This window comes from Copadichromis virginalis, linkage group LG10 (assembly GCF_057382275.1).
Source record: "Copadichromis virginalis isolate Kocher_CV1m ecotype Utaka linkage group LG10, C_Virginalis_male_GT1.1, whole genome shotgun sequence".
Lineage (NCBI taxonomy): Eukaryota > Metazoa > Chordata > Actinopteri > Cichliformes > Cichlidae > Copadichromis > Copadichromis virginalis.
In genome coordinates, this window is record NC_140627.1 from 29,281,631 (window position 1) to 29,309,386 (window position 27,756).

The window sequence follows — 27,756 nt, forward strand, 5'->3', positions numbered from 1 at the left end:
CGCTAGCTTCTATCTAAATACAATATAGCATGTCCTGACTGCGGGGTTTTGGAAACAAATTAAAACGTACAGCTCTGTTATCACTTCCAGCATAAATGAAGACAGAAAACTAAACAGCAGTGACGTTTGTAGGGTTACTGAAGTTGGGCTAGCTGGTATATAATGATGTGCTACGTGACCGCTAGCGACACAGGTATGTTAGCATAATATAAACAAGCTAACTTTTTTTCCACTCGATAAAAGTTAACGTGAGTGTTCTCGGTGGTCAGAAACAAATGTAATCGCATGGCAGGATGCTGTAAAAGGAGAACAACTGAGATAATCCATCCACAATACGAGGTTAGTCATTCATATACTGCTGCATGGGCTGGGCTGTAGTTACATCCTAAGGTTTTAAAAACTGAGCTTAAATAAATGATTAGCGGTAATAAAAGCCGAGGGAGGTCAACAGTGATCACTGACTGTTTTAGGAGCTTTTTGAGATCAAATAGAAGAAAATACATAACATTAAACATGTTAACAACACAAAAGCCATAATAAACGCAGACTACTTTAGACCCGGAAGTAGGATTCGTCGCGTCATCACTGAACAACCGGATTGCAGGCGGAGGTTTGCCCATCTCTGTTAATGACTAACCTCGTATTGTGGATGGATTATCTCAGTTGTTCTCTCGACTGAAGTTTGGTCCGTTTGCAGCATCCTACCGTGCCATTGCATTTGTCCGTAACCATCGGGAACCCTCACATTAACTTTTATTAAGTGGAAAAAAGTTAGCGTTCATCCTCCAGCTTCACTGTGTTTATGTTATCCTAACATAGCTGTGTCACTAGCGATCACGTAGAACATCGTTATATACCAGCTAGTCCAACTTCAGTAACCCTACAAACGTCACTGCTGTTTAGTTTTCTGTCTTCATTTATGTTGGAAGTGATAGCAGAGCTGTACGTTTAATTTTTCAGAAATCTCTCAGTCAGAACATGCTATATCATGTTTAGGTAGAAACTAGCGAGCTAACTTCCTGCTAACTTCTAACTCCTTAGCTGTAATGCTCCGACAATCCACCAAGCTGTGCAGCTTCATAGCTTACCAAAGTTGTACTAAAACATTTTGACAGATTTTTGAGCGCCGTGTACAATCGGTTCAAGGTCAATAAGCACAACCAGAATTCATACATAAGGCGCACTGTCTATTTTATTTTAAGTGTGCCTTATAGTCTGAAAAATACGGTAGATAAGAGTGTTTCAGAGGGACCGCTTAGGTAAGACTGCAATAGTTTGTACATGTGCACAGGAGGGATAGTGGATACATTGGACAAAGGATGTTGTAGATGGGTCTTCCAGGCAGGAAGAAAAGAGAAATCCCACAGGGAATATTCATAGATGTAGTGAGGAGGATTTGCAGAGGGTTGGTGCGACAGAGGAGGATGCTGGCACTATTTTCTTTCCTTTTCATCTCACACACCCCAAAAATCACTATATGATGAATAAATCTGTTACTTAATTTTCAAAATGTCAAACAATCCCTTAAACAGGACTTTACAAGCCAACTGATGGCATCACAATGACAATATCCATCTTTTATATACCATCTTTGTATGAAATACTAGAGAAGAAAAACAATGGCAAAATGGTTTGAGTATCTTTGCTTGGATCAACCATGGGGTGAAAATTCTTTCTGATAGTAACACGCATGTGTAAGGTGCTCATGCAGGTGTGAAACAGATTAGAAGCAAATAAGGGAACAGCAGCAGGAAAGGAGCACCCACAGGAGAAGAAGGAAATCACAAAGGATGTGCAAATCCTAACTGCAACATTTTGGCTCAATTTTCATTTTTCAAACTAAAAGCAGCATATGGTTTAGTGGTTTTAGGGTTCCTAATACACTGGAGTGGTTTGAATGCAAAGCCTAAATGTAGTAAAAGCTTTTCAAACTAAAATTTATGGATGTCTCCTAAGATGTGACTCCTCGTGCAGCTTTTATGAATCCCCGTTTCCTTTTTCTATTAATCTGTTCAAACATAAAATCAATTAACATAACCAAACACACCACCGTGCAGTGGTGTTTACTTTACATTTTCCAGCTACATGTACCATTGCCTCAGGGAAAACTCAATTATGATTGGCTAGAGGATGTCCATTAATTGAATTTAATGCACAGCATTACCGGATACCTCCGATGAGACCATCTCCACATCACTCTGAATGAAAGCAGGCACGGTGCTAAATAATACAGTGAAATATGTCTCACTCTGTGCTCGCTTCATTATTTTCTCCAAAGACTGACAACAAAGCAGCGCATACAGTAGGTAGCAACCCAGCACAATAATATTCCAAGTGTATTGACTGGGTCCCAGGTATTACACAGCCCCTCAGGGGTTACCAGGGAAACAGAGGTATTACCAAGAAAAATGTCTGATCATATGCCAGGATAAAGGGGAGGGTGTCTTTGACTGGTTCACACTATTCTCCCAGTAATCAATTCAAAAATTTAGCCATGCACTTTAAAGTGAAACCCCTTCCCACAAGCCTCCATCTTTTCGTATTATTTACGGTAACAATACAACAAAGAAATTCTGACATGCTAAGAGGAACACCAGTGTTAGTCTGTGACACAGGTCACGTCTGAATCTCTTTGAGAGAATGCGTGGGTAGTAGGGCTGGGCGATATGACCCAAAATTCATATCTCGATATTTTTTAGCTGGATGGCGATATAAGATATATATCTCGATTTTTTTTTTTTTAAGCCATAAGTTAAGAACAAAAAGAGAGTTCTTAGTCACACTGTGTCCCAGATGTCACACGGGCACTTTTATTTACATACAGCGTAGATGTACATGAAGAAATTACTCAAAAATAAATTATCAGCATTTATTAAATAATCATGGTCCATAAATAAAAGAAAACAATGTTGTTTTTGTGCATAACAAAAAGCTCACAATTGTGCAGTCAAAATGTAAACTAATAGACGCTGAGCATAATAACAAAGAGACAGATTTCACAGCTGCACCACGTCTCTGAACAGGTGCCATTTGTGGTCCTTATACACACACACAGTACGTATCACTCCGCGAGGCTCCTCCCCGGTAGCCGTAATCCTCCGACATCAAGCCGTGCAGCTCCGTAGCTTAGCAAAGTCATATTAAAACATTTTTTGACAGATTGCTGAGCGCTGTGTACCACATAAAATCGGTTCGCGGTCAGTAAGCACAACCAGAATTCATACATAAGGCGCACTGTCGAGTTTTGAGAAAATGAAAGGATTTTAGGCCGTGCAGCCCCTCCGGGCTGCATGTCGTTAGCGCGGTTAGCTCGCTAACACGTTGACGCCGTCCAGCCCCACGCACGGGGCCATCCGCGGTAACTCGCTAACGGAGATTTTCCGCTTTCATCTTGTCATTGCCTGCAGGTGAAGCTATGGGGGAGGCGAGGCCGAGTAACGTTGCGTAGAGACAAAAGTGGACGAAAGAGAGGCAAACCTGCGGCTCCACAAGTATAATTATAACGTAACATAGGCTATATCGATATAAACGATATTGCCACATCTTATATCTCGTATGAAAATATATCGATATTTTTAAAAAACTCGATATATCGCCCAGCCCTAGTGGGTAGTTCAGGATTTGAGGCTTTAAATGTGTGCAACAGGAAGCTGGGTTGAAATACATCTCCTGCCAATGTCCTGGTAGGATCTCTTAGATCAACACCTCTCTGAAAACAGTGGGGCGCTAACTATTGTGCTGATGCAAGAGAAGCGGCTGAGGCATACAGAGCACTGGCATTCACACACATATTCCACGCAGAGAGGATAAATAAAGCTGTGCCCGTAACAGCAGAGGTAAAAACAGGTGAGAGAAATTGTTGCTCAGAGGCTTAAGAGGAATATTTAGGCTTCTCAGTCTCTGGTTCTCTCGCCTTTAAGGAAAAAAAACACAAAGCGCCTCGTTTGTACTTGTACTAATGTGATTATCTCCTCATTCAAACTTCAGTTCCCACGTCTGGCTGGAAATGCTGAAAAATGTCCATGTCTGCAGTAGATTTCAATGAGGTAAAAGCAGCAGCCTCGAACAAATGAAGCCAAAGCTCAAGGGAGAAAAAATGCAGCTCTCTGAACCGTCACAAGAGGCTGCCCCCAAAAACAAGACAATGCCACAGACATCAGATCAAAACAGTGAAGCCAGCATAGGAGCATCTTAAACCTGTTTTTCTTGAAATGGCCACCGGGGGCAGACTGCTGAGGTTGCAAAAAGACTTATTATTGTACAAGTATATGGGAAGAGGCTCCTCCCTTCCCTTGGTTTAGGTTTCACTTTTTCCAAACTCGACTAATATCTAGCAAGTGTTTGCGGACAAGTCAGACTCCATCTTCTATGCAAACTATCTCGACTGGTTTTCTTGTTCAGCATCCAGTTTGCAAATGATTTCATCCAATGACAGCCAACAGTTTTCAGGAACTATTCAGAAATTGGTGAATACACGTATTTTCCTGCGGTTGCCAGATAGTTGGAGCCTTGTGTAAGTGAATGATTAGCTGTTTGGAGTTTTTAAATATTAAACAGCTAACATTGTGGTTCATGCATTTTAACAACAAACTGGCAGGCTAGCCTCTGACTTATCATTCCAAAAAAATTGAAGATAACAAATTGATAAAATTCACTGAAGTTTCCAACCAACTGTAAAGATGTCTCCTTGAATGTAAAACTATATAGTTTGCGTAAAATATAGCATTAAGAACACTAACATATCGGTGTGGAAGTGAAGTGTTAGAACCCCTGGATGTCAGAAATGTGAGAAAACCTTGTCAGAGAGAACGGAAAGATAAAGGTCTGTAAGGTATTTCATGTTCTAAGTTGTACAGGCCATCACATCCATCATTATTAACACTGTCACCCTTTAGCCACATGTGCCATACTCTTTTGTGGCTGAATGCTTTCAGCAAGCATTTGGCGTGATGCCGTAGTAACTGTTTCCAGGAAAGACAGATCAACGGCTTTTAAACACGGGCTTACATAATGAAACAAAATACAATTTGAAATTACATAAAATGTGGGAACAGGGTGAGCTACAAATTTGAGGCCTTCTATTACAGCTAAGCCTTTCATTGTCCAACTGAGTTGAGGGAATACAGAAATGTATTGTACAGAGACACTGATCCAAGATTCATTGCCAGATTAGGCTGCTGGCTTCTACTGTTCAGGGCCTCTTGCCGTCTCCTGGTGCCAGTGCTCATTGCAGATCCAGAGTCCAGGCTTGGAGACTCATCCATTAAATTGAAAATGGGCAATTGGTCAAACTCACAATGTTGGCAGGCACAGCAGTCCAGCCTCATTGAAATTACCAAAACATACAAAGTGTTCCTCAGTCTTTATGTCAGCATGTACAAAATATTCATTGGTTCTATATTCTAATAGATGAAGTGCTGCCTTGAATATAGCGTTGTAAGAGCTTTTAAATTAAGAATTCTTCATGTTTTCATGTCTGAGTGTCATTTGTAAATGTGTATACAAATGGTTTGCAAACCTCCAGCAAACACTCACTAAACTGATTGGGGGAAAAACTTATATATTCTTTGTGACTAAGGTCACCCACTGATCTCTAACACTGTGCAATTAAGTTCTAAGGGGAAGATGTCTGAAATTTAAAAACACTACAAAATCATAGTATTTACAAAGATTTTAGTAGTTTTCTGTTGAAGAAGGTAAAACAGTAACAACTTTATTTAGCCACTGTTAGCTGCTGTTAGCCGCTGTTAGTGAAACTATATTTGTAGTAAGGGTGTAAGATTTCTCCAAGCGTTTATTCACGCTTGGTGAATAAACTCTCATATGTTGTCAGACTGTAACTGACTACACGAGACTTGAGGAGGAGGAAGTCGACACATTTTATTAAGATCATGATCGCGTTGTCTCTTTCCTTTGCATTTTAATTTCTTTGTTGTCCCTCCACTGCACTCGAATGTCTACACCTTTTTTTTTCTTCTCTTTTCTGCCTTTGGTGTACTACATTATATATTTGGCCAGTCTCTAGCCAGACACGTAAAACGTTACTAGTCAGAAGGGAGGTATCCTTTCCGACCACTGTATTCAAATATGGTGAAGTAACATGGCTGCTTACATGAACCACAAATCTCCTCCTATGTATTTTTAATAGATTCATTTTAAGTTTATGAGAATGCATCAGTTTGTTGGAAGATGAAATTACACACTAATCTATGTATATTCATGAATACAATATACATTTTCATAAGATAAGATAAGATAAGATAGAACTTTATTAATCCCTCGGGTGGGTTCCTCTGGGAAATTCGACTTCCAAAAAGCACAGCAACGACCAAAGTTACAGTTACAGAATTGTTATGTATATATATATATATACACACACACACACACACACACATATATAAATACAGAGACAAATATAAATAAAATATACGAAGGGGATAAATAGAATAAATAGGAATAAAAAATAAAAATACAAGTGAATTGCACATTTCAAGTATTGAGTCTATTGCACTGTTGACTATTTACAAAAAGTATTGCACAAGGTATTGTACAGTGAGGTGAAGAGGCACTACAGCTTAGTTGTTCCCCCCTCCTTTGTCCTCCTGTTTCCCCTCCCTCTCCCCTCCAGAGAGGAGTTAAACAGTTTGATGGCGTGTGGGACAAAGGAGTTTTTAAGTCTGTTAGTTCTTGTCTTGGGGAGAAGCAACCTGTCACTGAACAGACTCTTCTGATTGTTTATGGCCGTGTGCAGAGGATGCCCAGCATTGTTCATAATGTCCAGCAGTTTCTTTAATGTCCTTTTCTCTGCCACTGTCACCAGAGTGTCCAGCTTCATGCCGACCACAGAGCTAGCCCTCCTGATCAGTTTCTCCAGCCTGGATGAGTCCTTCTTTGCTGTGCTGCTCCCCCAGCACACCACAGCATAGAAAAGTACTCCAGCAACCACCGACTGGTAAAACATCCTCAGGAGCTTCCTGCAGATGTTAAAAGACCTCAGCCTCCTGAGGAAGTACAGTCGGCTTTGGGCTTTTTTATACAGGTGCTCTGTGTTGCATGACCAGTCCAGTTTATTGTCCACCCACAGCCCGAGGTACTTGTACTTGTTGACCACCTCCACCTCCTCCCCCTCTATCTGAACCGGCAGTGGACCTTCTCTGGACCTCCCGAAGTCCACAACCAGTTCCTTAGTCTTTGAGGTGTTGAGTTGCAGGTGGTTTGTGTGACTCCATGCGACAAAGTTCCTCACCAGACTTCTGTACTCCTCTTCCTGATCATCCCAGATACACCCCATGATGGCCGTGTCATCTGCAAACTTCTGAATGTGGCATAATTCAGAGTTGTAGCAGAAGTCAGAGGTGTACAGGGTGAAGAGAAGAGGGGACAGCACAGTTCCCTGTGGTGCTCCTGTGCTGCTGACCACAGTGTCAGACGTGATGTCCTTCAGCCTGACGTACTGTGGTCTGTCGGTGAGGTAGTCGGAGATCCAGGCCACCAGGCAGGGGTCCACCTCCATCCTGTTCAGTTTTTCCTGAAGCATACAGGGCCGGATGGTATTAAAGGCACTGGAAAAGTCAAGAAACAGGATCCTGACCGTGCCTTTTCCCCCATCCAGGTGTGAGTGGGCTCTGTGTAGGAGGTACAGGATGGCATCCTCCACTCCGACACCCGCCTTGTATGCAAACTGTAGTGGGTCCTGGGCATGTTGTACCTGTGGTCGGAGGAAGTTGAGGAAGAGCCGCTCTAGAGTCTTCATAAGATGTGACGTCAGTGCCACCGGTCGGAAGTCACTCAGCTCATTGGGCCGGTTCCTTTTAGGGACCGGGACGATGCAGGATGTCTTCCATAGGGCGGGCACTCTCCCCAGTCGCAGACTGAGGTTGAAGACTCGTTGTAGCGGCTCCCCAAGTTCAGCAGTACACGCCTTAAGCATCCTAGGACACACCTTGTCTGGGCCTGCTGCCTTTCTGGGGCGAAGCTTCCTCAGTTGCCTCCTGACCTGATCCACTGTGACACTGGGAGATGTTTGGGAGGAGGGGAGGGGGGGAGATGTCTTGCTGCTGAGAGAGGGATTGGAGGAGGGGGGTGTCATGGTGTCAGGAAGGGGGGGAAGCGAGGGAGGCAGGAGAGTGGGGAGAGGACTCTGTAGTGAAGGTGAGGGTGAGGGTGGGGGGGTTGTGGGCTGGTCAAACCTGTTGAAGAAGTTGTTGAGTTCGTTTGCCTTCTCCACAGTCCCCCCCACTGTGCTTTTCTTGGTGTTGTGGCCTGTGATGGTTTTCACACCATTCCAGACCTCCCTCATATTGTTCCTCTCCAACTTCTGCTCCACCTTCCTCCTGTAGGTGTCCTTTGCTTCCCTCAGGCAGCGTTTGACCCAGAATGACCCTGAAAAATGACCTTTAAGACTTTAAGGTTACATCAACGCTTTTCTGTGTTTTCTACCCAATCTACTGACTTTTATATAAGGCGAAGAAGCCAGTTAAAAGGCTCCACTGTCAAGACCATCAATAAGACAGGCAGTGTGAGCTGCTGGATGAGATGATTAAATGGTTGCTCTATTCTCCCCGGCACACAAAACAACTTCCTGTTTTCAGACAGAGCTCCTCATCCAAGCGCAAACAGAGCAGAAAGCTACCTGCCAGAACACCCTTTTCTCTTTTTAACCAGCAACAGTCATAGCTTCACTTCACTTTGCCTTGAAGCAATCTGTGTGAAAAAGGCCTATGAGGCCCTGTTACATGACATACGACAGGGTGGTCCAAAATAGCATGAATCTTATCTGAAGAAGAAATGAAACATTTGTCACCTTTGACGCAAATATCTGCTCTGCTTAAAAACCTATACAGCGATGATCTGAGCTACCCATCTTCTAAAATCAACTCTAGTTTTACTAAACGAATAGTAACGTAAATGAAAGAGCATGTCTGCTGTGCGTGGATAGGTATTCTTTGCTGTAGATAGCTGTTGTAAAGCTGCAGGCAGCAGTGTCATGCAGATATACCTGTGAGTCACATTGTTTCATGTCAGCACTGACAGTATCTACTGATCACACTTTGCAATCCCTCATCTGGTTGTTATCTCTTAGACATGCAGATTTTTGCCACAAACATTTAGATGCAACGTTGCAAATTGTAAACTTACCCGCTTTACCTACTAACCTACTACTAAACTACTAACTAAACACAAATAATAGCATTTTTAACACTAATACTGCTTTCTGCTCCCGAAAATGCTCAAATCTTTGAATGGCAAATGACTACAAAACACTTTAAATGTGGTCATTTTTGGAAGCACTTACATAAACAAACCTCGGTACAAAATCAAAGCCCAGATTGTTCAATGAATAGTAGCTGTTTGGTCCCAGTTTATGCACAAGCATATTTTTCTATTTTTGGATGCTATTTCTCACTCCCACATAGACAACAAAGCATATGAGTGAAGCAACAGGAAGTTGTCTCTCCAAACACAAGACTGTGCTCCACACTCCAAATATGGATGGTCCAGAATTACACTGCATCCACTTTTTTTTTTAAAACCATAAACTGTGTAGGCATTTTCAAAAGGATATTCAATCACAGTTCAATGATACTTCACTCCACTCCCATGCTCTCATAACGCATAATCCACTCCCGCACCCCACTTATGGGCTCAAAACCCAAGGCTCTAATCTGTCATGTGCTTTAAGCTAAATCCTCGCGGGTCCTGTTGTTTCTTGCAATTACCAACATCTATTATATGGAGCACCATGCCATGCCCTGTTGGGAGCTTTTGTTATACTATTATAATGCACCACTTATTATCTGGATTTAGTATTACCAGATATTTAAATTTGTTCGCACACACATTCTGTCCCAGTGAAACTAATTAGAGTTACATGTTATCAATAAAACAGACCGCATGCCTTCCTTAATTACTCTCCGTGCAGAACTGTAGCTCAGGCTTTGACATGCAGCTGTGTATCTGAACAGAAACAGTGAAATGATTGCTAAACATCAGAAAATATCTGCTAAGTCTTCAGCTTTTGCTTCTTTACACTGCCTATTGTGGATTTTAAGGTTTGTTTTGGATGAATAAGCCAGATTGCAGGACTGATTTTATCCTGAGTTTAAGAGTTGGAAAACTCTGTTTATTTTTAAATGAAATCTGCACCCCCCCCCCCCAAAATGTCTGCTAGTGATCCAAGAGTTTGGTTCAACTGATCAGCATTTAAAGATGTGTTTGCTCATTTGTTCTGGCTCTGAACTTTGACATGAGCAAATAATCGTATGCTTCTATGATGAGTTTTCCTAGGGTGCCAAATTGCGGCAGGTGTTAATTAGGGATGGGTACCGGTATCTGGTGCCTTTATGGCACCGGTTCTGACATAAACGGTAGTAACCAGACCGAAAAGCAGCGCACATTTCGGTGCTTTATTTCCTGAGATGTCATACACTTTGGATTCTAGCCAATCATTTTACCTTTCTGAGGATAGTAGGCGGGCCCAGGTACGTACGTTCTTTTAGAGCAGAGCTACAGATTAAAAATGCCCAAGGCGAAGCGGTCAAAAGTCTGGCTGTACTCCACAGCAAAATATGCAAACTCAGCAGCCTGCAACAAGTGCTTTAAGGTGATACTGTGCAAAGGAGGTAACTCCTCGAATCTGATGAAACACCTGGTGACGCATAGCGTTTTTTAAAAGCCGAGAAATGCACCGTATTTGATAGCTTGCTGCAAGACCTCACACCGTGCACATCTACTGCGGGTGGGTTGCCTGTTATCGGACCCGGAGTTAGCAACATCCCCCAAGAACCCGAAGAGGAGAGTCCTGGCCCCTAGCCCTGCCAGTGTAGCAGAAATGATGATGGATGATGATGGCAGCAGCAGCCGTTCTTCTCTGAGTGAGTAGCTTAATATTGTTCGTGTGTAATTTACGTTGAGTAGGCTAACCACGTTATTAAACTAATGCATGTAAGGTGAACTAGCAAACACCGTCGTAGTTACATGCGGCTGTCTTCTTGTTTGATGGCAGATACTCCCTTCACTCTGGCCAAAAAGGCTAAAATGACCAAAGAAAAAGTGGAAAACAGCTAAACATGAGAGGTTTTTGGACAAAGTTTGTGTTTTTTTCCCATTGTTTAAGCACTGCTTCCAGCCAAGAGTGATACCATATATGACCTATAGCTGCAGAAAAGACTAACATTGTTATCTTTTTACATAAAAAGAGATAAGAGATAAGATAAGATACCTTTATTAGTCCCACGAGTGGGAAATTTTCAAAACAGCTAAACATGAGAGGTTTTTGGACCAATTTTGTGTTCTCCATTCTTTAAGCACCAGTTCGAGCACCGTTTAAGCACCGGCACCCTTTCAAAAGTACCGGTTTGGCACCGGTATCGGATAAAACCTAAACGATACCCATCCCTAGTGTTAATGAACGGTAGAACAGTGCACCACTATTTTGATAAATCTTCCTGAAAGACTTTTACATTCAAAACAAGGGTTTATGACCCTCTCTGAAATGGTTTTAGTGGTTCAGACTTTACCTTCAGGTGCATTGTTCCTGTCAACTGCTGTTTCTTAGTTGACATTACAAACTGATGAAACAGATACCTGAAAACACTTTACTAGCTGCTTCGTCTGGTTAGTGGGTATCAATTATTTCAGTTTTGAGAGTGCTAGGCCAGAAGAGCCAAGGTTTGAAGAGTCAGTGTGCTTATAAAGCTTTGAAAGTTACATAACCTGAACTTTATTGTGAACAAACCAAAGTCTTAACAAGCTCATTAAGGTCTGAGACCTCCGATCTCTTGGGGATACCTAAACAGTTTCTTTCCCTTTTTAAAACCCCCCCACCAAAATTAAACAACATAATGCACTAACTGTGATTAAAATGTGGATAATAACGGGTCACCTTTTACTTAATGCAAACTAAAGTTTGGTGCAGTTTAAAATTGCACAGGTTCTCCCACTTTTCCTAGGCATCAATGTCAAACGTAGGTGAAGGATAAAGATGTTTTGAAAGTTCACCGGCACGGACTGTGAAACCTGGGAGGTAAAAGCAGAGATCAAATCGGCACAGCATTATGAAATCAATTATTCATGCATGTTGAAGAGAGACGTCGTCAAAGTTACACCGCCTTGACGGCCCATCACTCCCGGTCAGATGGTCATACAGTGCAACAGATGTGGAAAATCAAGCTGTTCCCGTGCTGGTCTTTGTGAACATGAGCAAGCTTGCCAAGTCTAACCCACACTTGAGTCACTTAATACACTGAAAATGATGGACTGCTGCTGATGATTATGGTCTCGGCCTACACGTAAGATATTGCACTGAGCAGAGTATAATGTTGAGTATTACATGCTATGCAGTTACACTGTTACACACAAATAAATAATGAAAAAACACAATGACTTCAAGCTTACTGTTTCTCAAGGCAGTTTTATTTAATTAAGCAGGTCATGTCAGCTCTGCTCTGCTGACATGAGCTGTTTATCAGAAGTGTTAGCTTCTTTCTTATGATCAATTTATTTATTCACAGATTTGTATTTGAAGTGTTTTTCTTAGCAGAATAAAGTGACTCCACTGGAAATATACTGGAACAACCTTATGCTTTGTAATGATGACTAAATTACTCTTTAATCTTAAACTAGGCAGATGTATACCGGACACAGTAATTACAATTTGGTCTAAGGATCCAAGAAGTAATATGAAAGTAGGGTGAAACAGCAGTCTGGTCAGAACTGAGATACGTTGGCAAAAACTGCACCTGGGACAGAAATATGTTGCTTCTATGTGCAAAAAGAGGAAAAGTGAGCTTTACAAAGCAAGAAATATCTATCAGATTATTGCAGTAAAGATGTGAAATGTATGTTGTTGTTTTTCAAATCGAATTAGGTTAAACTGCCCACTAATTTGATAACTAAAGGGCTGTCACACCTATATTTGCATCTAAATTCAGTGTCACTTGTTGCATGGTGATTTGCACATTTGGAAAAACAAACATGGATTAGAATGTCATCAATGTAATGCAAATCATGTGTTTGGTTTTCTCTTCATCAGGAAGATTTTGTTTATTTATTTTTGTTATAATCGATAAAATGATACGATATGATATTCATATTCATACAGAACTTCTTGTTTGGTGGAAATTTTGACTTAAACTTCCACATGGCATTTAATAACATGTCTATCAGACAGCAAAGCCATGTCTGTAATATTGGCACAATCTTTAGGATCTAAAATGTTGTTGTGAGTACAGCCCCTCAAGAAACAACAACACGATCACGTTTAAACAACATAAAAATGCAGCTGTGTGTGTGGGATGGAGTGAACTTACAGGTAACTGTTTCTCCAGGCAGTTGTTGAAATTCTTGGTTTGATTGGGCTTCAGCTTCTTGAGAGGGATTCGCGTTTCCCCGATGAACTCGTTGTGGCGGAATTTGTCCTCATCACACACTGAAATCCTGAGATGACAAGAACAGAGAAGTGTAGGAGGACATGAGTAGAGCGAGGTTTAGGTTAGGCTTTGTTGCTGAGAGGAGGCTTAAAGCCATAAAACCAGTCATTTTCCACCATCCACCTTCACAGGGCTTCAATTTGTACTTTGTAGTCACAGCTGCTAAATCTGTAGGACCACAGCACTCAGAGCACTGAAGCTACAACCAAGTAGTTCTGCAGGGATCATTGTCAGACTCTATCAGCATGACAGGAAATGATGAGATAATTATACACGAGGACGCGTTCAACCGTGCACGGATCAAAAGATTCAAACATACTAAGATGGAAGGGGAAACTCTACGTGAGAAGACGTTGAGAAAAATTTGACATCATGTCAAAGTCATTTAAGACCCAGTCACGAATTCATCTTGAACACATCTCCATTTGCTCGTCTTATTTACTCAATTAGTGCAGCACGAATCGAACTGTGCTGTGGCGCATTGTCCTTTCCGCCTGTTTACTGATTTCTATTATGTGCCCACTTTGCATTTGTTTCCACTGAACACACAAACAAAACAAATCCTCTTTTCAGTGCAAGACGGCGTCCTTTCTTAACAACAATAAAGACGTGGATTTATAATATAACACAGTAGGCTACAGTCACAAAAGCTAATGATTGATGGGGAACCGAAAGGTCTCTTGCAGTCAAAAGGTGCACGGGGCCACAAAATGAGCTTTGTGTTTTACTGGAGATCTATATTCTTCGCCAGCATTTCATTAAGTTTATAATGAAAGCCAATTATTGGTGCTCCCTGCAGACCTATGCTTTCAATAAATGCAGAGAGCGCCCACCGCCCTAACATGACATGATTCACACTCACGGCTCCAGCATGCCTGTGTTGGGGAATACTGTTTGTTTCAAGTGCTTTTCCGCTGCATAATCAGCTGCAATACTGAGGAAAACATGCAGCCTTTAGGAACCGCACAGCGTTAGGATGTTGTATGTACGTTAATATGCATCACTAATACAGTAGACTGTATGGGACGTGATGCAATCAGACTCTCAGTGAAAATAACTGGACAGGTGCTGAATTCAAATTTCAGTTTCCAAGAAGAAATAGGTTGCGCTGTTTTGGAAGCATGGATGCTTTTCTCACAGTCTATTGTTTCTGGAAAATGGTTAATAAAGGTGTTTTCTGTGTGTGAATAGATCTTTTGGCTTGTGTGCACAGTGTCTGTCACATCTCATCTCTGCTACATTTGCTTCAGGCCTTCATTGTTGTTGTGGCATTCAGTCCAGTAACAATACAGTATTTTTTTTCTGCTCCGCAACACAAAATAATCAGCAAAATACAGTCACATATTTGCAGCGTGTCGATAAGGTTGACAGTCGGTCACTGCAGTCCAGCAATTACTCCAGCTGTCCCAGAAGTACAGCGAGCGCTTTGCAGCTTATATTGTGTAGTAGGAAAGCATGTTTTCACAAAATACATTTAAGCTATTAGAAGTAATGCAATAAAACTTTTGCAAACATTCTGTGATGATTTGGTAGTCACTTGTGTAAACTTATGGAGGTGATAAAAAATGTTTTGTGTCCCTTGTTTCTGTCTTGTTTGCTGGACAAATGGAGGACAAAGTGACAGGCCTAAAAAAACAGTATCTGAAAGTCACGTCCTGAGGAAATGCGAAAAAAATACAGCAAACACCTGACATAGAACCAGCGAGATGCATCGGGCTCTTCAGCTGATCCACCTACTGTTTGTTTATGCCTCATCAGAAATGGCCTCAGTGGAAGGGGAGCAGTGAAGAAGCCATTCTTGAGGAAGGGAAACAGGAAGAAAAGAGGTGAAGTTTGCCAAATTAAACAAGAACCAGACTGATCATCAGGTCTTACAGAGGAGGTCCAGAGAAGGTCAGGAGAGCGATATGACTGTGAGGGTCTAGAGCCACCTGAAAAACATGGCGTCTGTCGTGGTTTGGGGCTGATTTCAGCCATTGGTGCAAAATTCAATAGAATTATAAACGCAAAAAGGAACCATCTGATTTTAATCCATCACACAATACCATCATGAAAGACTAAAAAACTACTTGGATAGAAGAAGACACAGAGGAACACTATCAGTCACAGACTGGTCTCCTCAGAGCCCAGATTTCAACGATACTGAAGCAGTGTGGGATCGTGACAGACAACAGAAGAACAACCAGCTAAAATTCAAAGAAGAGCTTTGAATGTCCTTTAAGAAGGCTGGAGACCCAGTCCTGAAGACTACTTAAAGAAATTGTAAGAAAGTTCGACTGTGTTGAAGAACAAAGGTCATCATACCAAATACTGAAAAGCTCATTAGAACTGTAGCTTATACTGTAGCTTCATGCATGCTTGCATGTTTCAATAAATCATTGCACCCATTTCTAATCTTCCTAGATAAATATGAAGAAGTTTTTGCACAGTACTGTATCTAGATAAACATTGTATTTAATGGCAAAATGTTAGCAGCATAAAACATTCCCATTAGTGTTAACTGATTGTAAGAAGAGAGACTTTCAGAGAAACCTCACTTCTTAGCACGGGCTTGCTTCTTAGTAAGCGCTTGCTTCTCAGAATGGGCTGGAAATCTTTGAAGACATTTTGAACACCGCTTTGTCGTTTGGCATCTGTGCCCTGACATATTGGGTTATGGCATTTGTGAGATCTGTCTGTCACCACCAGTTTCTCATGTTTTAAATAAGATTACAGCTGTGAAGAGGAGTATTTTACCCCAAACAACAGTCAAGGTTTTAGTGAAATTAGAAAAAGCAGGCAAAAAAAAAAAAAGAAGTTACAGTTTAACTAAGTTCAACAACCTCAACAATTACAATATCTCCCTATGAGGAGCACTTGGCAACTGTGGAGAGGGCGAACTCCCTTTTGACAGGAAGAGACCTCCAGCAGAGCCCAAAAGGACATAAATAGGGATCTTTAATAAATTAAGTCCCAAAGGTAACTTGAGGTGTGAATACCAGACCTTCAAAGAGAAAACAGTTAAGTGGAGATTATGTGATTATGTGCAAAATATCCACTTCCACATGGAAACACAAAAGATGATTTCAGCACTGTCAAGGGCAAGAAAACCCTATTACTCTAAAAAAATATAGAAATGATGGCCAATCAGAAGTCTGGAGATAATGGTTATTATTATCAAAGTTGAACAAAGAGCGAGAAGTCTTACGTTTGGAGAAAATCGTCTCATGCAAACAGTAACATGGTGCAAGTCTGTTGTCGAAAAACAAGATAAACATGCACATGCACAGTAAACAGTATTTACATGTGGACAATGCTCTAAAAATTGGGCGCCCTTTCAATGAGTGCATGTCAAATGTCGGCTCAAGGGGTCAGTTTAGATTCGTGGGTGGACCTCGGCATGCTGCTAACGGAAAAACAACTTTTGCAATGCTTTATTTTACAAGGGTGTATTTTAATATAAAACATGTAAAACATCCCTAACCACCCAGACTAGTGGGGACTTTTTCCAGCTTTTTGAAGTAGAAACACACCTGTGTGTTATTTCAGGAACAACACTTTTTTTCAGAGAGGAGGAACAAGCAAACCAAAAGGATCATTAAGCTGAGGACTTGTTCCACCCACATTTATCTTGAGGAAGTGAACTGGAGGACAAATCGATGGAGCCGGTAAATGAAATGCTGTGAAAGTCCCTGAAATGTTTTCACGGCATTCCAGCACATAACATTAACTCTAGAAACACATTTGCGACTGGGGTGCTTGGGGGTAAGTGAAGACAAAAGCAAACTGAAATCCTCCACTGCATACGGCCCACCTGGGATGTACGAAATGATTATGCATATGATTGCATAACCTACCTCCGCCACTTGATTGTACAGTGTTAACACTTTGGTAAAAATACAGGAGCAAAGAATGGTGAAGTAATAAAAACAAAGTGCTTTCATTGCATAAGGGCACCGCATTTATCTCAGGAAGATGGAGTTTTAGTGTGTTCTCAGGTGTTGTAGTGAAACACAAATAACCAAACAAACAGGAAGTCCTCTCACCCAAACAGAAGTGCTATTTGGAAATCTGACAAATAAAGGATTTCCCAACTGTTATTACGATCTGAAGCTATTCCAGACTCGGCATGCAAACTCGCAGTGAAAAGGAAGAAAGAGGAAAAGCAACATCATCATTCACTTCTGCTTGAGAGGCTGTGGTTAAACACAGGCTGTAATGTAGTTAGTCTAAAACAGAAACCAAGAAGAAGAGAAACTGTCAAACATCACTGCTCCCTGAAAATGATCTTCTGAAGCCTTTAAAAACAGATCCACGGCAGCTAAGCACACCAAAACAACAAAAGACAGATTTATTCTATCCCTCTCTGCCTTTCAACTCTCCCTTCTATTTTTCTTCTTGTTCACTACACACACCCTTTCCCCCTTATATCCGTCCTTATAAGATGTGTTTGTTATTTTCTTACTTTGTCTTCTATTTCCCCTTCACTTCCTTTCGTTCTTTGGTTAAGTTTTATTTTCTTCCATTTTCTTCCTCTTGCCTATTATTCCTCTATTTTCATTTTTCTCTTCCTTCCTTGTATCTCTTGCTACTTCCTTTCTTCCTTGTTCCATTCCTTGCTTACTCTGTTCCTTCCTTCCTTTGGCTCCTTCCCTTTAAACCTTCTTCCACCCTTCCCCATTTTTTCCTGCCTCTTCCTTTCTTCCTTTCTTCCTTTATTCCTTCTCTTCTTCCTTGCCTCCTTGGTTCCTTTCTTGCTTTCCCTGCTGCTTCTTTCCTTACATTGCTTTTTCCATCCATCCATCCCTCTATTCATCTTTCCTACCTGTATTCCTTCCTTACTTACCTCACTATGTAATGCTCCCTTATTTTCTTGCTTCCTTACTCGTTTACCCTTCTCCTTCTTTTTTGGGGTTTCTTCCTTACTTCCCTTTAACTTCTTTCATCCCACACCCCCCTTCCTTCCTTCCTTCCTTCCTTCCTTCCTTCCTCCAACGCCCCCTTTCTTCCTTCTTTCCTCCCTCCCACACCCAGTTCCTTCCTCCCTTCCTTCCTTCCTTCCTCCCTTCCTTTCTTCCTCCCAAGCCTCCTTCCTTCTTTCCTTCCTTCCTCCCACACCCCCTTCCTTCCTTCCTTCATTCCTTCCTCCCACGCCCCCTTCCTTCCTCCAACACCCCCTTCCTTCCGTCCTCCCACACGTCCTTCCTTCTTTCTTTCCTTCCTTCCTCCCACACGTCCTTCCTTCCTTCCTACCCCCATGCCTCCTTCCTTCTTTCCTTCCTTCCTCCCACACCTCCTTCCTTCCTTCCTCCCACACCCTCCCTTCCCTCCTCCCACACGTCCTTCCTTCCTTCCTCCCATGCCTCCTTCATTCCTACCCCCATGCCTCCTTCCTTCCTTCCTTCCTCCCACACCCCCTTCCTTCCTTCCTCCCACACCCCCTTCCTTCCTTCCTTCCTTCCTTCCTCCCACACGTCCTTCCTTCCTTCCTTCTTTCCTTCCTTCCTTCCTTCCCTCCTCCTACACGTCCTTCCTTCCTTCTTTCCTTCCTTCCTTCCTCCCATGCCTCCTTCCTTCCTACCCCCACGCCTCCTTCCTTCCTTCCTCCCACACCCCCTTCCTTCCTTCCTTCCCTCCTCCCACACGTCCTTCCTTCCTTCCTTCCCTCCTCCCATACGTCCTTCCTTCCTTCTTTCCTTCCTTCCTCCCTCCCATGCCTCCTTCCTTCGTTATATTTCTTCATTTGTATCCATATGTCCAACCACTCCTTTCTTCTTTTTTCCACATCTTTCATCCCTTTCTTCTCTTTCCATTCATTAAGTGGACACACGTGAGTAGCACTGACAGTACCTGAGTGTTTTGCGGACCATATCCTCATCAGTGATGCCGTAGTAGGTCAGGGTCTCATTCCAGACTGGGTTGAGTGTATTGTGCAGGGTCTTGGTTCTGAGTTTATTGGCCTGAAAGACAAACAAGGAAGACTGTGATTAAAAAGAGCTGAACATCATTCATGAGTGAAAAACACTGAGCTCCTCCTACAGCTCAGGAGAGCTCATTCCTCAGGTGTCATTTTCCTTGAAGAACTGACAGAATTATATAAACATCCTTGAAAACGTACAAAGCCTCTCTGCCAGGGTGAAAATTTGTCAACGCGTTGACGTCTGGTGCCACGCATGCAAACACGAGCTCGGTGCTGCTGCATACTGAACGCTGTCAGGAATGAAATATCAGCAGCAGACTGCATTTACATGAAGTGACAGGCATAATCAAAGCATGGCAGGAAGTGGGTAAAAACACTGAGAACAATGTGATGAATGCTCTGAAGTTAAAAGATAGACACCATGGTTGTTCTGGCTCAGTGTGATTCTGTTTCTGTCAACAGCACATTTTTGAGAAAACAATTTTCCAGTCACTGACCTTTCACTGGGATTAAATCTTTATACTTAAAAAACAGTCTGAAACAAAAACAAATGCACCACCTAACCAGCTAATACCATACACAACTTTAAATTAATATTTTCATAACTGATGCCTGCTGTGAGTGTATGGCACTGAAGTCAGGAGGTGAAGAGCTAAGATTAGGTCAGTACAAAGACACGGTGGTCGAAAACATACACTGTATATAAAAGATGGATCCAGGCACAGTGACAACTCCTACTACTGTTTTGAATCCTGGACTTAAACATATTTGCCATATTTTTTCAAACCAGATATCACAATTGACATGACAGGGCTTGTTAGTCACAAAGAACCCACAATGCAAACAGCACATACTGCTTTCTTGTCCTTTTTGACTGCAATGGTGAGCATAATCTACAAAATATGTTTTAACTGACATCTGAAACCTCAAACACAAGTTCATAATCACATCAAGTGTTTTTGAACTTGTGTTCAATTTACATTTTCAGTTTACAGATTTAAAGTCATGAAAGAGAAGCCCCTTCACATTTATAGCTCAGGTGCTTGGACCGGTTCTTCTATAGCGCCTTTTTTGACATTCAAAGAGCTTTGCACAGCTCGCCTCATTCACACAGGCACTGCTTTCTATCTAACATTAACACTGCATCAGAGAGCAACTTGACGTTAGTATTTTGCCCGAGGATATTTGGCATGCAGACTGGAGCAGACAGGGATCAAACCACCAACCTTCCAATTAGTAGATGACCTGCTCTACCACCTGAGCTACAGCCACCCCATCAAAGATTCTTTGCTGCAAGCTGAAATTGATGAAGCATTAACACATATTATGCTACTCCTGATAGTCTTTTAGTGAGGTGGCCTGAGTGCTTCCTTTGTTGGGAAGCTTTCCACACATGTTTAACCTGTAAGCCTCGCCTGAGTGGGCCAGAGGCAACAAGATTAGCCTTCACCTGCAGAAGGGTTACAGCATATTCATCTTGAATCATACTTGGTATTAATGTCTGTCTCTCTTCCACAGCATGTCTTTTATCCTTCAGTCTTCCTTCTCGCTCCCCAACCGGTCGCAGCAGATGGCCCCGCCCCTCCCTGAGCCTGGTTCTGTCGGAGGTTTCTTCCTGTTAAAAGGGAGTTTTTCCTTCCCACTGTCACCAATGTGCTTGCTCATAAGGGGTCATATGATTGTTGGGTTTTTTCTCTGTATGTGTTATTGTAGGGTCTGCCTTACAATATAAAGCACCTTGAGGCGACTGTTGTTGTAATTTGGCGCTATATAAATAAAACTGAATTGTATTGAGCTGATCTTGGCTGCAGTGTCCCCCAATGGCTCTCTTCAATTCTTTGGGCTCTAAGCTGATCTTGTTTTTTGTACACTTGGATAAAAGAATCGTGTCTGGATAAGTGTAGTTACTAACACCTCTTTTAGGAGAAAGCTCGGTGCAACGGTCAGGTCAGGTTCTTGGCAGTTGTTCTTGCCTTTGGAGCCTCGTCTACTTCCAAATTTCTAAAATCTAAAAACTTTGAGTGGCTGCACCCGGTGTGTATTAGCTTTGACCATCTTAAAAACTGTTTATAGCACCGGCTTTACATACAGGTCTCGACAAGCAAAACTTTCAAAGTTATTTTTAAAGCTTTGAATAAAAGCATTTTCTGCTCTTTCACAGAGTCTGACAAGTAGCTTCAGCTGAAGACATTAAAGCAGAATATATTTTTGAGTTTGATGAATAGATCTGAATGCTTTCTTTAAAACTTTTCATCTGAGTTTGACAAAAGCACATTTTCTGGCACACAACTTGGCCCTTTTAGTTTTCTTTCACTGCTCTCGTAACAATGTTTTTGGCTCCAATTCAGTGAAAAAGCCTTAAAAATATACTGCACTCTACCTGCTTAATGCCAAGCGGCAGACAGACGCGGTCAGACATTTCCCTCAGGAGGTGGTGAGGAACAAAACAGAGCTAAAATAAGTGTGTACAGACATGTGCTGCTAAAGGTGACACATTAAAAGATGTAAATCTGTGATCAAAGTACTTCAAGTACAAATCAGCCGTTGCTCCTTCCACTGGGTGTATGAGACATGAGTCCAAACGTCAGACAGTGGCTTGTTTAGTAAGATCTGCATCGCTGTTTATTGGAGCAGCCATCAGACGTACACTTTGTCACTTCATCGATTGCAAATTAGCAAGGTGATGAAAATCGCTGTGACAAGTGACGCGGCTTTATCGGCGGAATATTGTTTGGGGAAATCCTGGGAGCACGCTGCTGACATGATGAGGATGGAGACCCTGTGCCATGTGTGAGGACATGTGAGTTTGTTGAATTTAATCAATTAGCTGCTGTGATTATTTGCAAGTCTGATGGCAGGGTTCCACATAACAAGGCTCTCGCTGATTGTTTCTCCCTCAATCAGCGGTTGTTTCCCCCGAGGAAGGCTGTTGAATAGGCACACACACACACTATGTGTATATACACACACACACACACACACACACACACACACACACACAGTGACTGTTCAAAATTATTTTTTTAAGGCTGATAGCAACATGTTTTATAAAAAATCATTTTAATAAACTCGTTTAATTTAATTTGAAAGCTTTCATGGTTTTCATTAATTATTCATGTATTTCCTCCCTTCTTTCTGTTGTTCCAGATTTTTGATCTTATTGAATAAAATGTCTCTGAAGCATTAGAGTAGTGCACCGGATGCCGAACAAATGAATGGAATCAGACAGATTGTGGGAACGTGGGTACTGATGGTTAAAAATATACTGCGTAATTCAAAAGTCTTCAAATCAAATTCAGCAAAGGTTATTTGTTCTGTCCTCATAATTTTCCACTACTGTTGCACGGCAACAAAAATGCTAACTGATTACCAGTACAGCACACAGACTGTATACCAAAGATGGCTGTAGTCACTGTGACATCACCTTTCACTATCTTGGTATTTTGGATTTGGACATGATGACAAAATGCTGAATCTGAGTGAGAATAGAGGGACACCACACTCATAGGGTAACACGCTGTCATGGTCCGGGTTAGTGCGGCTCCGCCCCACGTGCTGGTGATTCCACCTCGGGGCGGAGCCGCCGCGCCTCCTTGTCATCACCTCAACTGCGAGTAATCAGGTTGCGGGCTTTTTATGACCAGCGTTCTCATGCACTCCCCGCCAGAACATCTACTAAATCACTATCTCCTGGACGTCAGTGCTTTCTACTGTCACAGCTGCTGTTTATCCGCTGGTCAGCTCGCAGCTTCTCCATAACTCTTTACCTGCCTGCCCCCCCGCTTGGCCTCGGAAATTAACGGAGCTTCTTCCTGGACTCACCTGTTCTCGCACCCGGACCACTACCCCCCCTTCCACGCTTTGTTTTCGCCTGCATCCAATGACTGTAAGATCTCTTTTCCCTGCCTTCATCTCACGGTTCCTGCTCCGGATGTTACCCGGTGTCAGGTTCCCCCCTCCGGTCCACGACAGCCCCAAGACTCCCTCACGGACCCCACTCCCCTGGTAACCCAGTGATAACTCAGCATTCCACTTTTAGTTTGGATAGTTCAGTCCGTCAGTTTGTGGTGTCTCTCTATGTGTGACTTTAAAGCGCCTGAATTCTGCTCGTAGATTAACAGCATATTTCTGTTCTTAGTATCTTCGTGAAAGAAGAAGTAGTATTGCGTTCATAGTATTGCGTTCATAGTATTGCGGCTGAGTGCCCGCTCACAGTATTTATCCCCTCAAGGAGTTAAGTTGTTTTTGTTTCAGCGAGGCAATGCTAATTCTGCCTCCCGTAACGTATTAAATATTCTGTCTTGCCTTTCTTAGATGTGTTTAGATGTGTTCAGCATCCTTGTGCATTTAGTCTTGCTCTTTGAATTCTGTAATAAAGTTAACTTTGCTCACAGTTCCTGCGTAACTGAGTAGTGTCCGCATCCGAGTCCATTTCCTTGTGTTTGGCTGCTTGGCCGTGACACACGCTTGTTAATCACATATTCAGCTTAATTTATTGTTCTGAGTTAAATCCAATGAGGGCTGTCAAATAAATGCTCTTTATGCTGCAAAGAGAACTTATCAGTTGCAGTCTATCATGAATACTAATGAGATGTTAACAGGCCTTGGCCTTGGCAAGTTGAATGGCATTATAGAACCTTCAGCACCACTCATTAAAAGACTGAAGTGAGTATATGTATATATTTGAGGGCATATGTACGTTTTTGACCGAGTGTGGATTAGAGAAACTCCAATCTAATTTTCATGCCCGTGTGTGCAAACTTCTTACCACAACTGTATATAAAGACTCTACATGCCACCGCAACCCAGGGACACACAGAGGTGTTTACCAGCACAGTATTTGCATATAAGGTGTGCAGATACTGTGCATACCTTACAATGGTAAATTTCAAAACTATTTTCCAGTATAGGAGCAGAAAACGTACATGAAATATAAATAAATATGGGAATGAGTGATAACAGCTCCTCCTGCATTATGTGAAAGTCAAGGTGTTGTTGTTTTTGGTGGGGCACCTTGACTTTTCTACAAGCTTCTCATGGGAGTTACTAAGTGGATTGTTGACAGGATGTGAAGAGCAGAGGAAGTGGTCAGCTGAATTTCAATGCAGTCATATACACTGACTTGTGAGCAGGCATGTTGTTAAAACACAGTGAAGCAGCTAGATCTGAGGGTGTGATTTAATTAAAGGTTTGACTGGTTCAGATCCCTGAAATAAAGAAAAAAAAAACTTGGAGTTAGAGTGCTGCTGCTGGCTTTATCCACAGCCATGAAAGAAAGCAGTGAATTAAATAGATAATGAGTCCATTTGCAGAGGAGCTGTAGCTTTCTATTCCACACGTGTGATCAGCGTGCATTAATGGGGAAATAATTCACCGCCACCACCTGCTCATAGATGGAGGGCGGTGCTACAAATCAGCAACTGGTGTCACAAACATTTCCACTGTAGAGGCTAAAAAGGCTTTGCTCCATAGCTGATTATTCCAGCGTTTTTGCATGGATGTATAGATTGATAAGCTATACTTTAACTAGTTTTGTTTAAAAAGCCTGCACACCTGAATGAGGCAGAGAGAGAAGTAACAAGGCAAACGCAGAGGCCTGTCGAGCTGCAGATGTGCGCTGCAGTTTTATCACAGTTCAGTAATCGGCGCCCAAAAATTGCTCGTTTAAAACTCTGACATCTGTTATTTTTCTATAAAACTATTCAAGCTGAGAAAAATCTCACTGACATCGTCTTATTTATACCGCTTTATGCCCAACAGTGAATATGCTAATACTCAGTGGAACCAAACAACTAAACACAATAATGGCATAATGATGCACATTTTCTACACCATTAAACTTAAAGAGGAATTCCACTTATTTAGAAAAGGATGGTCTAAAATCAAAGAAGAAGAGACAGAAGTGGCTTTGCTTTCATTTGTTCCTTTTTGTTCCTTGTCATTCAGGGTGATCGTGGCTCAAGAGTTGGGAGTTCGCCTTGTAGTCGGAAGGTTGCCGGTTCGAGCCCCGGCTTGGACAGTCTCGGTCGTTGTGTCCTTGGGCAAGACATTTCACCCATTGCCTACTGGTGGTGGTCAGAGGGCCCGGTGGCGCCAGTGTCCGGCAGCCTCACCTCTGTCAGTGCGCCCCAGGGTGGCTGTGGCTTCAATGTAGCTGCCATCACCAGTGTGTGAATCTGTGGATGACTAACTGTAAAGCGCTTTGGGGTCCTTAGGGACTAGTAAAGCACTATACAAATACAGGCCATTTGCCATTTTTTGGGACAAGGTCTTATAACATGATGTTACACTTACCTATAGATCTTTTTCTGTTGAAAGTAAAATGTAATTGTTAAAGGGACATAGTTATGCTGGGGGTGTTATGGGAGGACTGATATTTTTGATTTTATTTTTTCTCGCTGTAAAAATAACTAAAGGACTTTGCAGTCCTGTGAAAAACTAAGTGCATCCTTCCTGCTTCTTTAGGAATGAAGACCGTAAGTAGCAGCCATGTGCTTCTAGTCAAGTGCACTTGATTGACTGATTGTCAGCACCTCTTTAAATGCTGCAGTTTGGGTAGTTTGGTGATCTGGTCAACACAATGTTCCCAGGACTGAACATCCCAGCATACTTATCTCAGAGAAGCTGCAAAAAAACCCCAAGAGCTACAGCACATCCCAAACTCTACAGAGCTTAGTTAGCATGATGCTAAACTTCACAACAACTAGAAAAAGACTGAAGAAATACAGTTTATCTGGAAAGGTTTCAAGGAGAAAGCTTCTCTCTAAAAAGAATATGGCAGCAAGATTTATTCAACAATGTCCTTTGGACAGATGAGATCAAAGCGGAGATGCTTGGACATAATGCACCATGACAAAGCTCCATGTTTGGAGAAAACCTAACACAGCATCAACTCAGCTAATTTTAATTGTCAGCACAGAGATGATGATTTAAGCCTGTTTTGCAGTCACATGACCTGTGCACCTTGCAGTCACTGAGTCGAACGGGAACTCCTCTGTATACCAAAGTACTCTAGGGTCAAATGTCAGGCTAGCTATCCTCTAAAACTTACATAAAATCATGGTACAGGGAAATAATCCTAAGCACAGTAGCCGATCTACAACTACATGGCTGAAAAAGAAGAATCAAGATGCTGCGAAAGCCGAGTCAAAGTCAAAAAGTGAATGATCAGGGACTTTAAGAGAGCTGTGAATAAATGATTGCCTGCAAACTTCAAAGAATCGAAGCAATGCCAAGACGAGTGAGCACAGTTTCCCCAAAAAGTAATAAAAATGATTACTCCAATTTACTTCTACTGCTACCTAAAGTGAAATCGACTCATGGGATTTAGTTATTTTTTCACAAGACTGCATATAATTCTAGAAACATTTTTCCACGAGTCTAAACCAAAACTATAATCTTTTCTTAACCCTAACTGAGCACCTTCCCTCATCTAAAACTAAGCAGGTTTTAGAGTGAACAAGTGAATGTGAACCTGTAACGCAAATGAAAATAGAATGAAATGGATAAAGCAAACATTACAGTTATGTGCTGGTCAATATTGCCATGGCTGGTGCATGTAATGTGACATCCATTATAAGAACACATTGGCTCTTTATAGCTAGCTACAACAAATTTGTGCTAGATAAAAAGCTTATTTTTTCCTTTCTTCACTTTCTAAACGAGTGAAGATAATCCGGGGTAAACGGTGAAGGACAGATGGTTCATGCACCTGCACCTGCCAGATATTTATATTTTCATTTTAAATTTCTGTACAACGTTTTAACAGTTTCCAAGGATGGTTTTCTGTAACAAAACCATCTGAGACATCAGGTTGGAATCGGTTCCTACGAGGAAATTAAAATGCCAGGGAGGTTATGTTTTTGGTAGCCTGTGTGTGTGTGTGTGTGTGTGTGTGTGTGTGTGTGTGTGTGTGTGTGTGTGTCATTCTGTCTGTAAACACAATACAGTAGCTCAAAAACGCAGACAATCATTCAAAACACGAAATGTTTTCAATAAATGATGATAAAACTTTGCAGGGGTGTAGAATGGGGTCGTGTAAACAGTCCATTAAAATTTGGCTTATATCCACCAAGGTCTTCAAGGTCAGCAAATCAACAAAAAGCCTTTGTCATCATATAGAAAGTACTGTATAGAGATTTAAAACCTCTGACCAATTACTGAATATCTTTAAAAAACAAAATGAACATATAAGAAATACAAATCTTTCTCTTTAAAAGTTTGCGGTGTGCTTGTTGTTTTTAACCCTAACCCTTCCATCATCATCATCATAATTAAAATAATCCAATCATCAAATTTTATTATTATTATTATTATTATCATCATCATCATCATCATCATCATCATCATCATCATCAGCCACACTACTTCATTTTTAACACTGCGGGCTGTCAAAACGTCACCAACGCCAGTTTACACCATTCAGTC

General features: G+C 41.8%; 1 protein-coding gene across 1 annotated transcript in view; it reads right to left on the minus strand.

Annotated features, from left to right (window-relative positions):
- Window positions 1-27,756, minus strand: part of doc2b (double C2-like domains, beta) — a 183,954-nt gene that overhangs the window by 32,232 nt on the left and 123,966 nt on the right. The window contains exons 4-5 of the mRNA XM_085470987.1: window positions 19,260-19,369; window positions 13,311-13,437 (exon numbers count right to left, since the gene is read on the minus strand). Coding sequence (XP_085327113.1) covers window positions 13,311-13,437; window positions 19,260-19,369 — 237 coding nt within the window. The remainder of the gene's footprint in view (window positions 1-13,310; window positions 13,438-19,259; window positions 19,370-27,756) is intronic.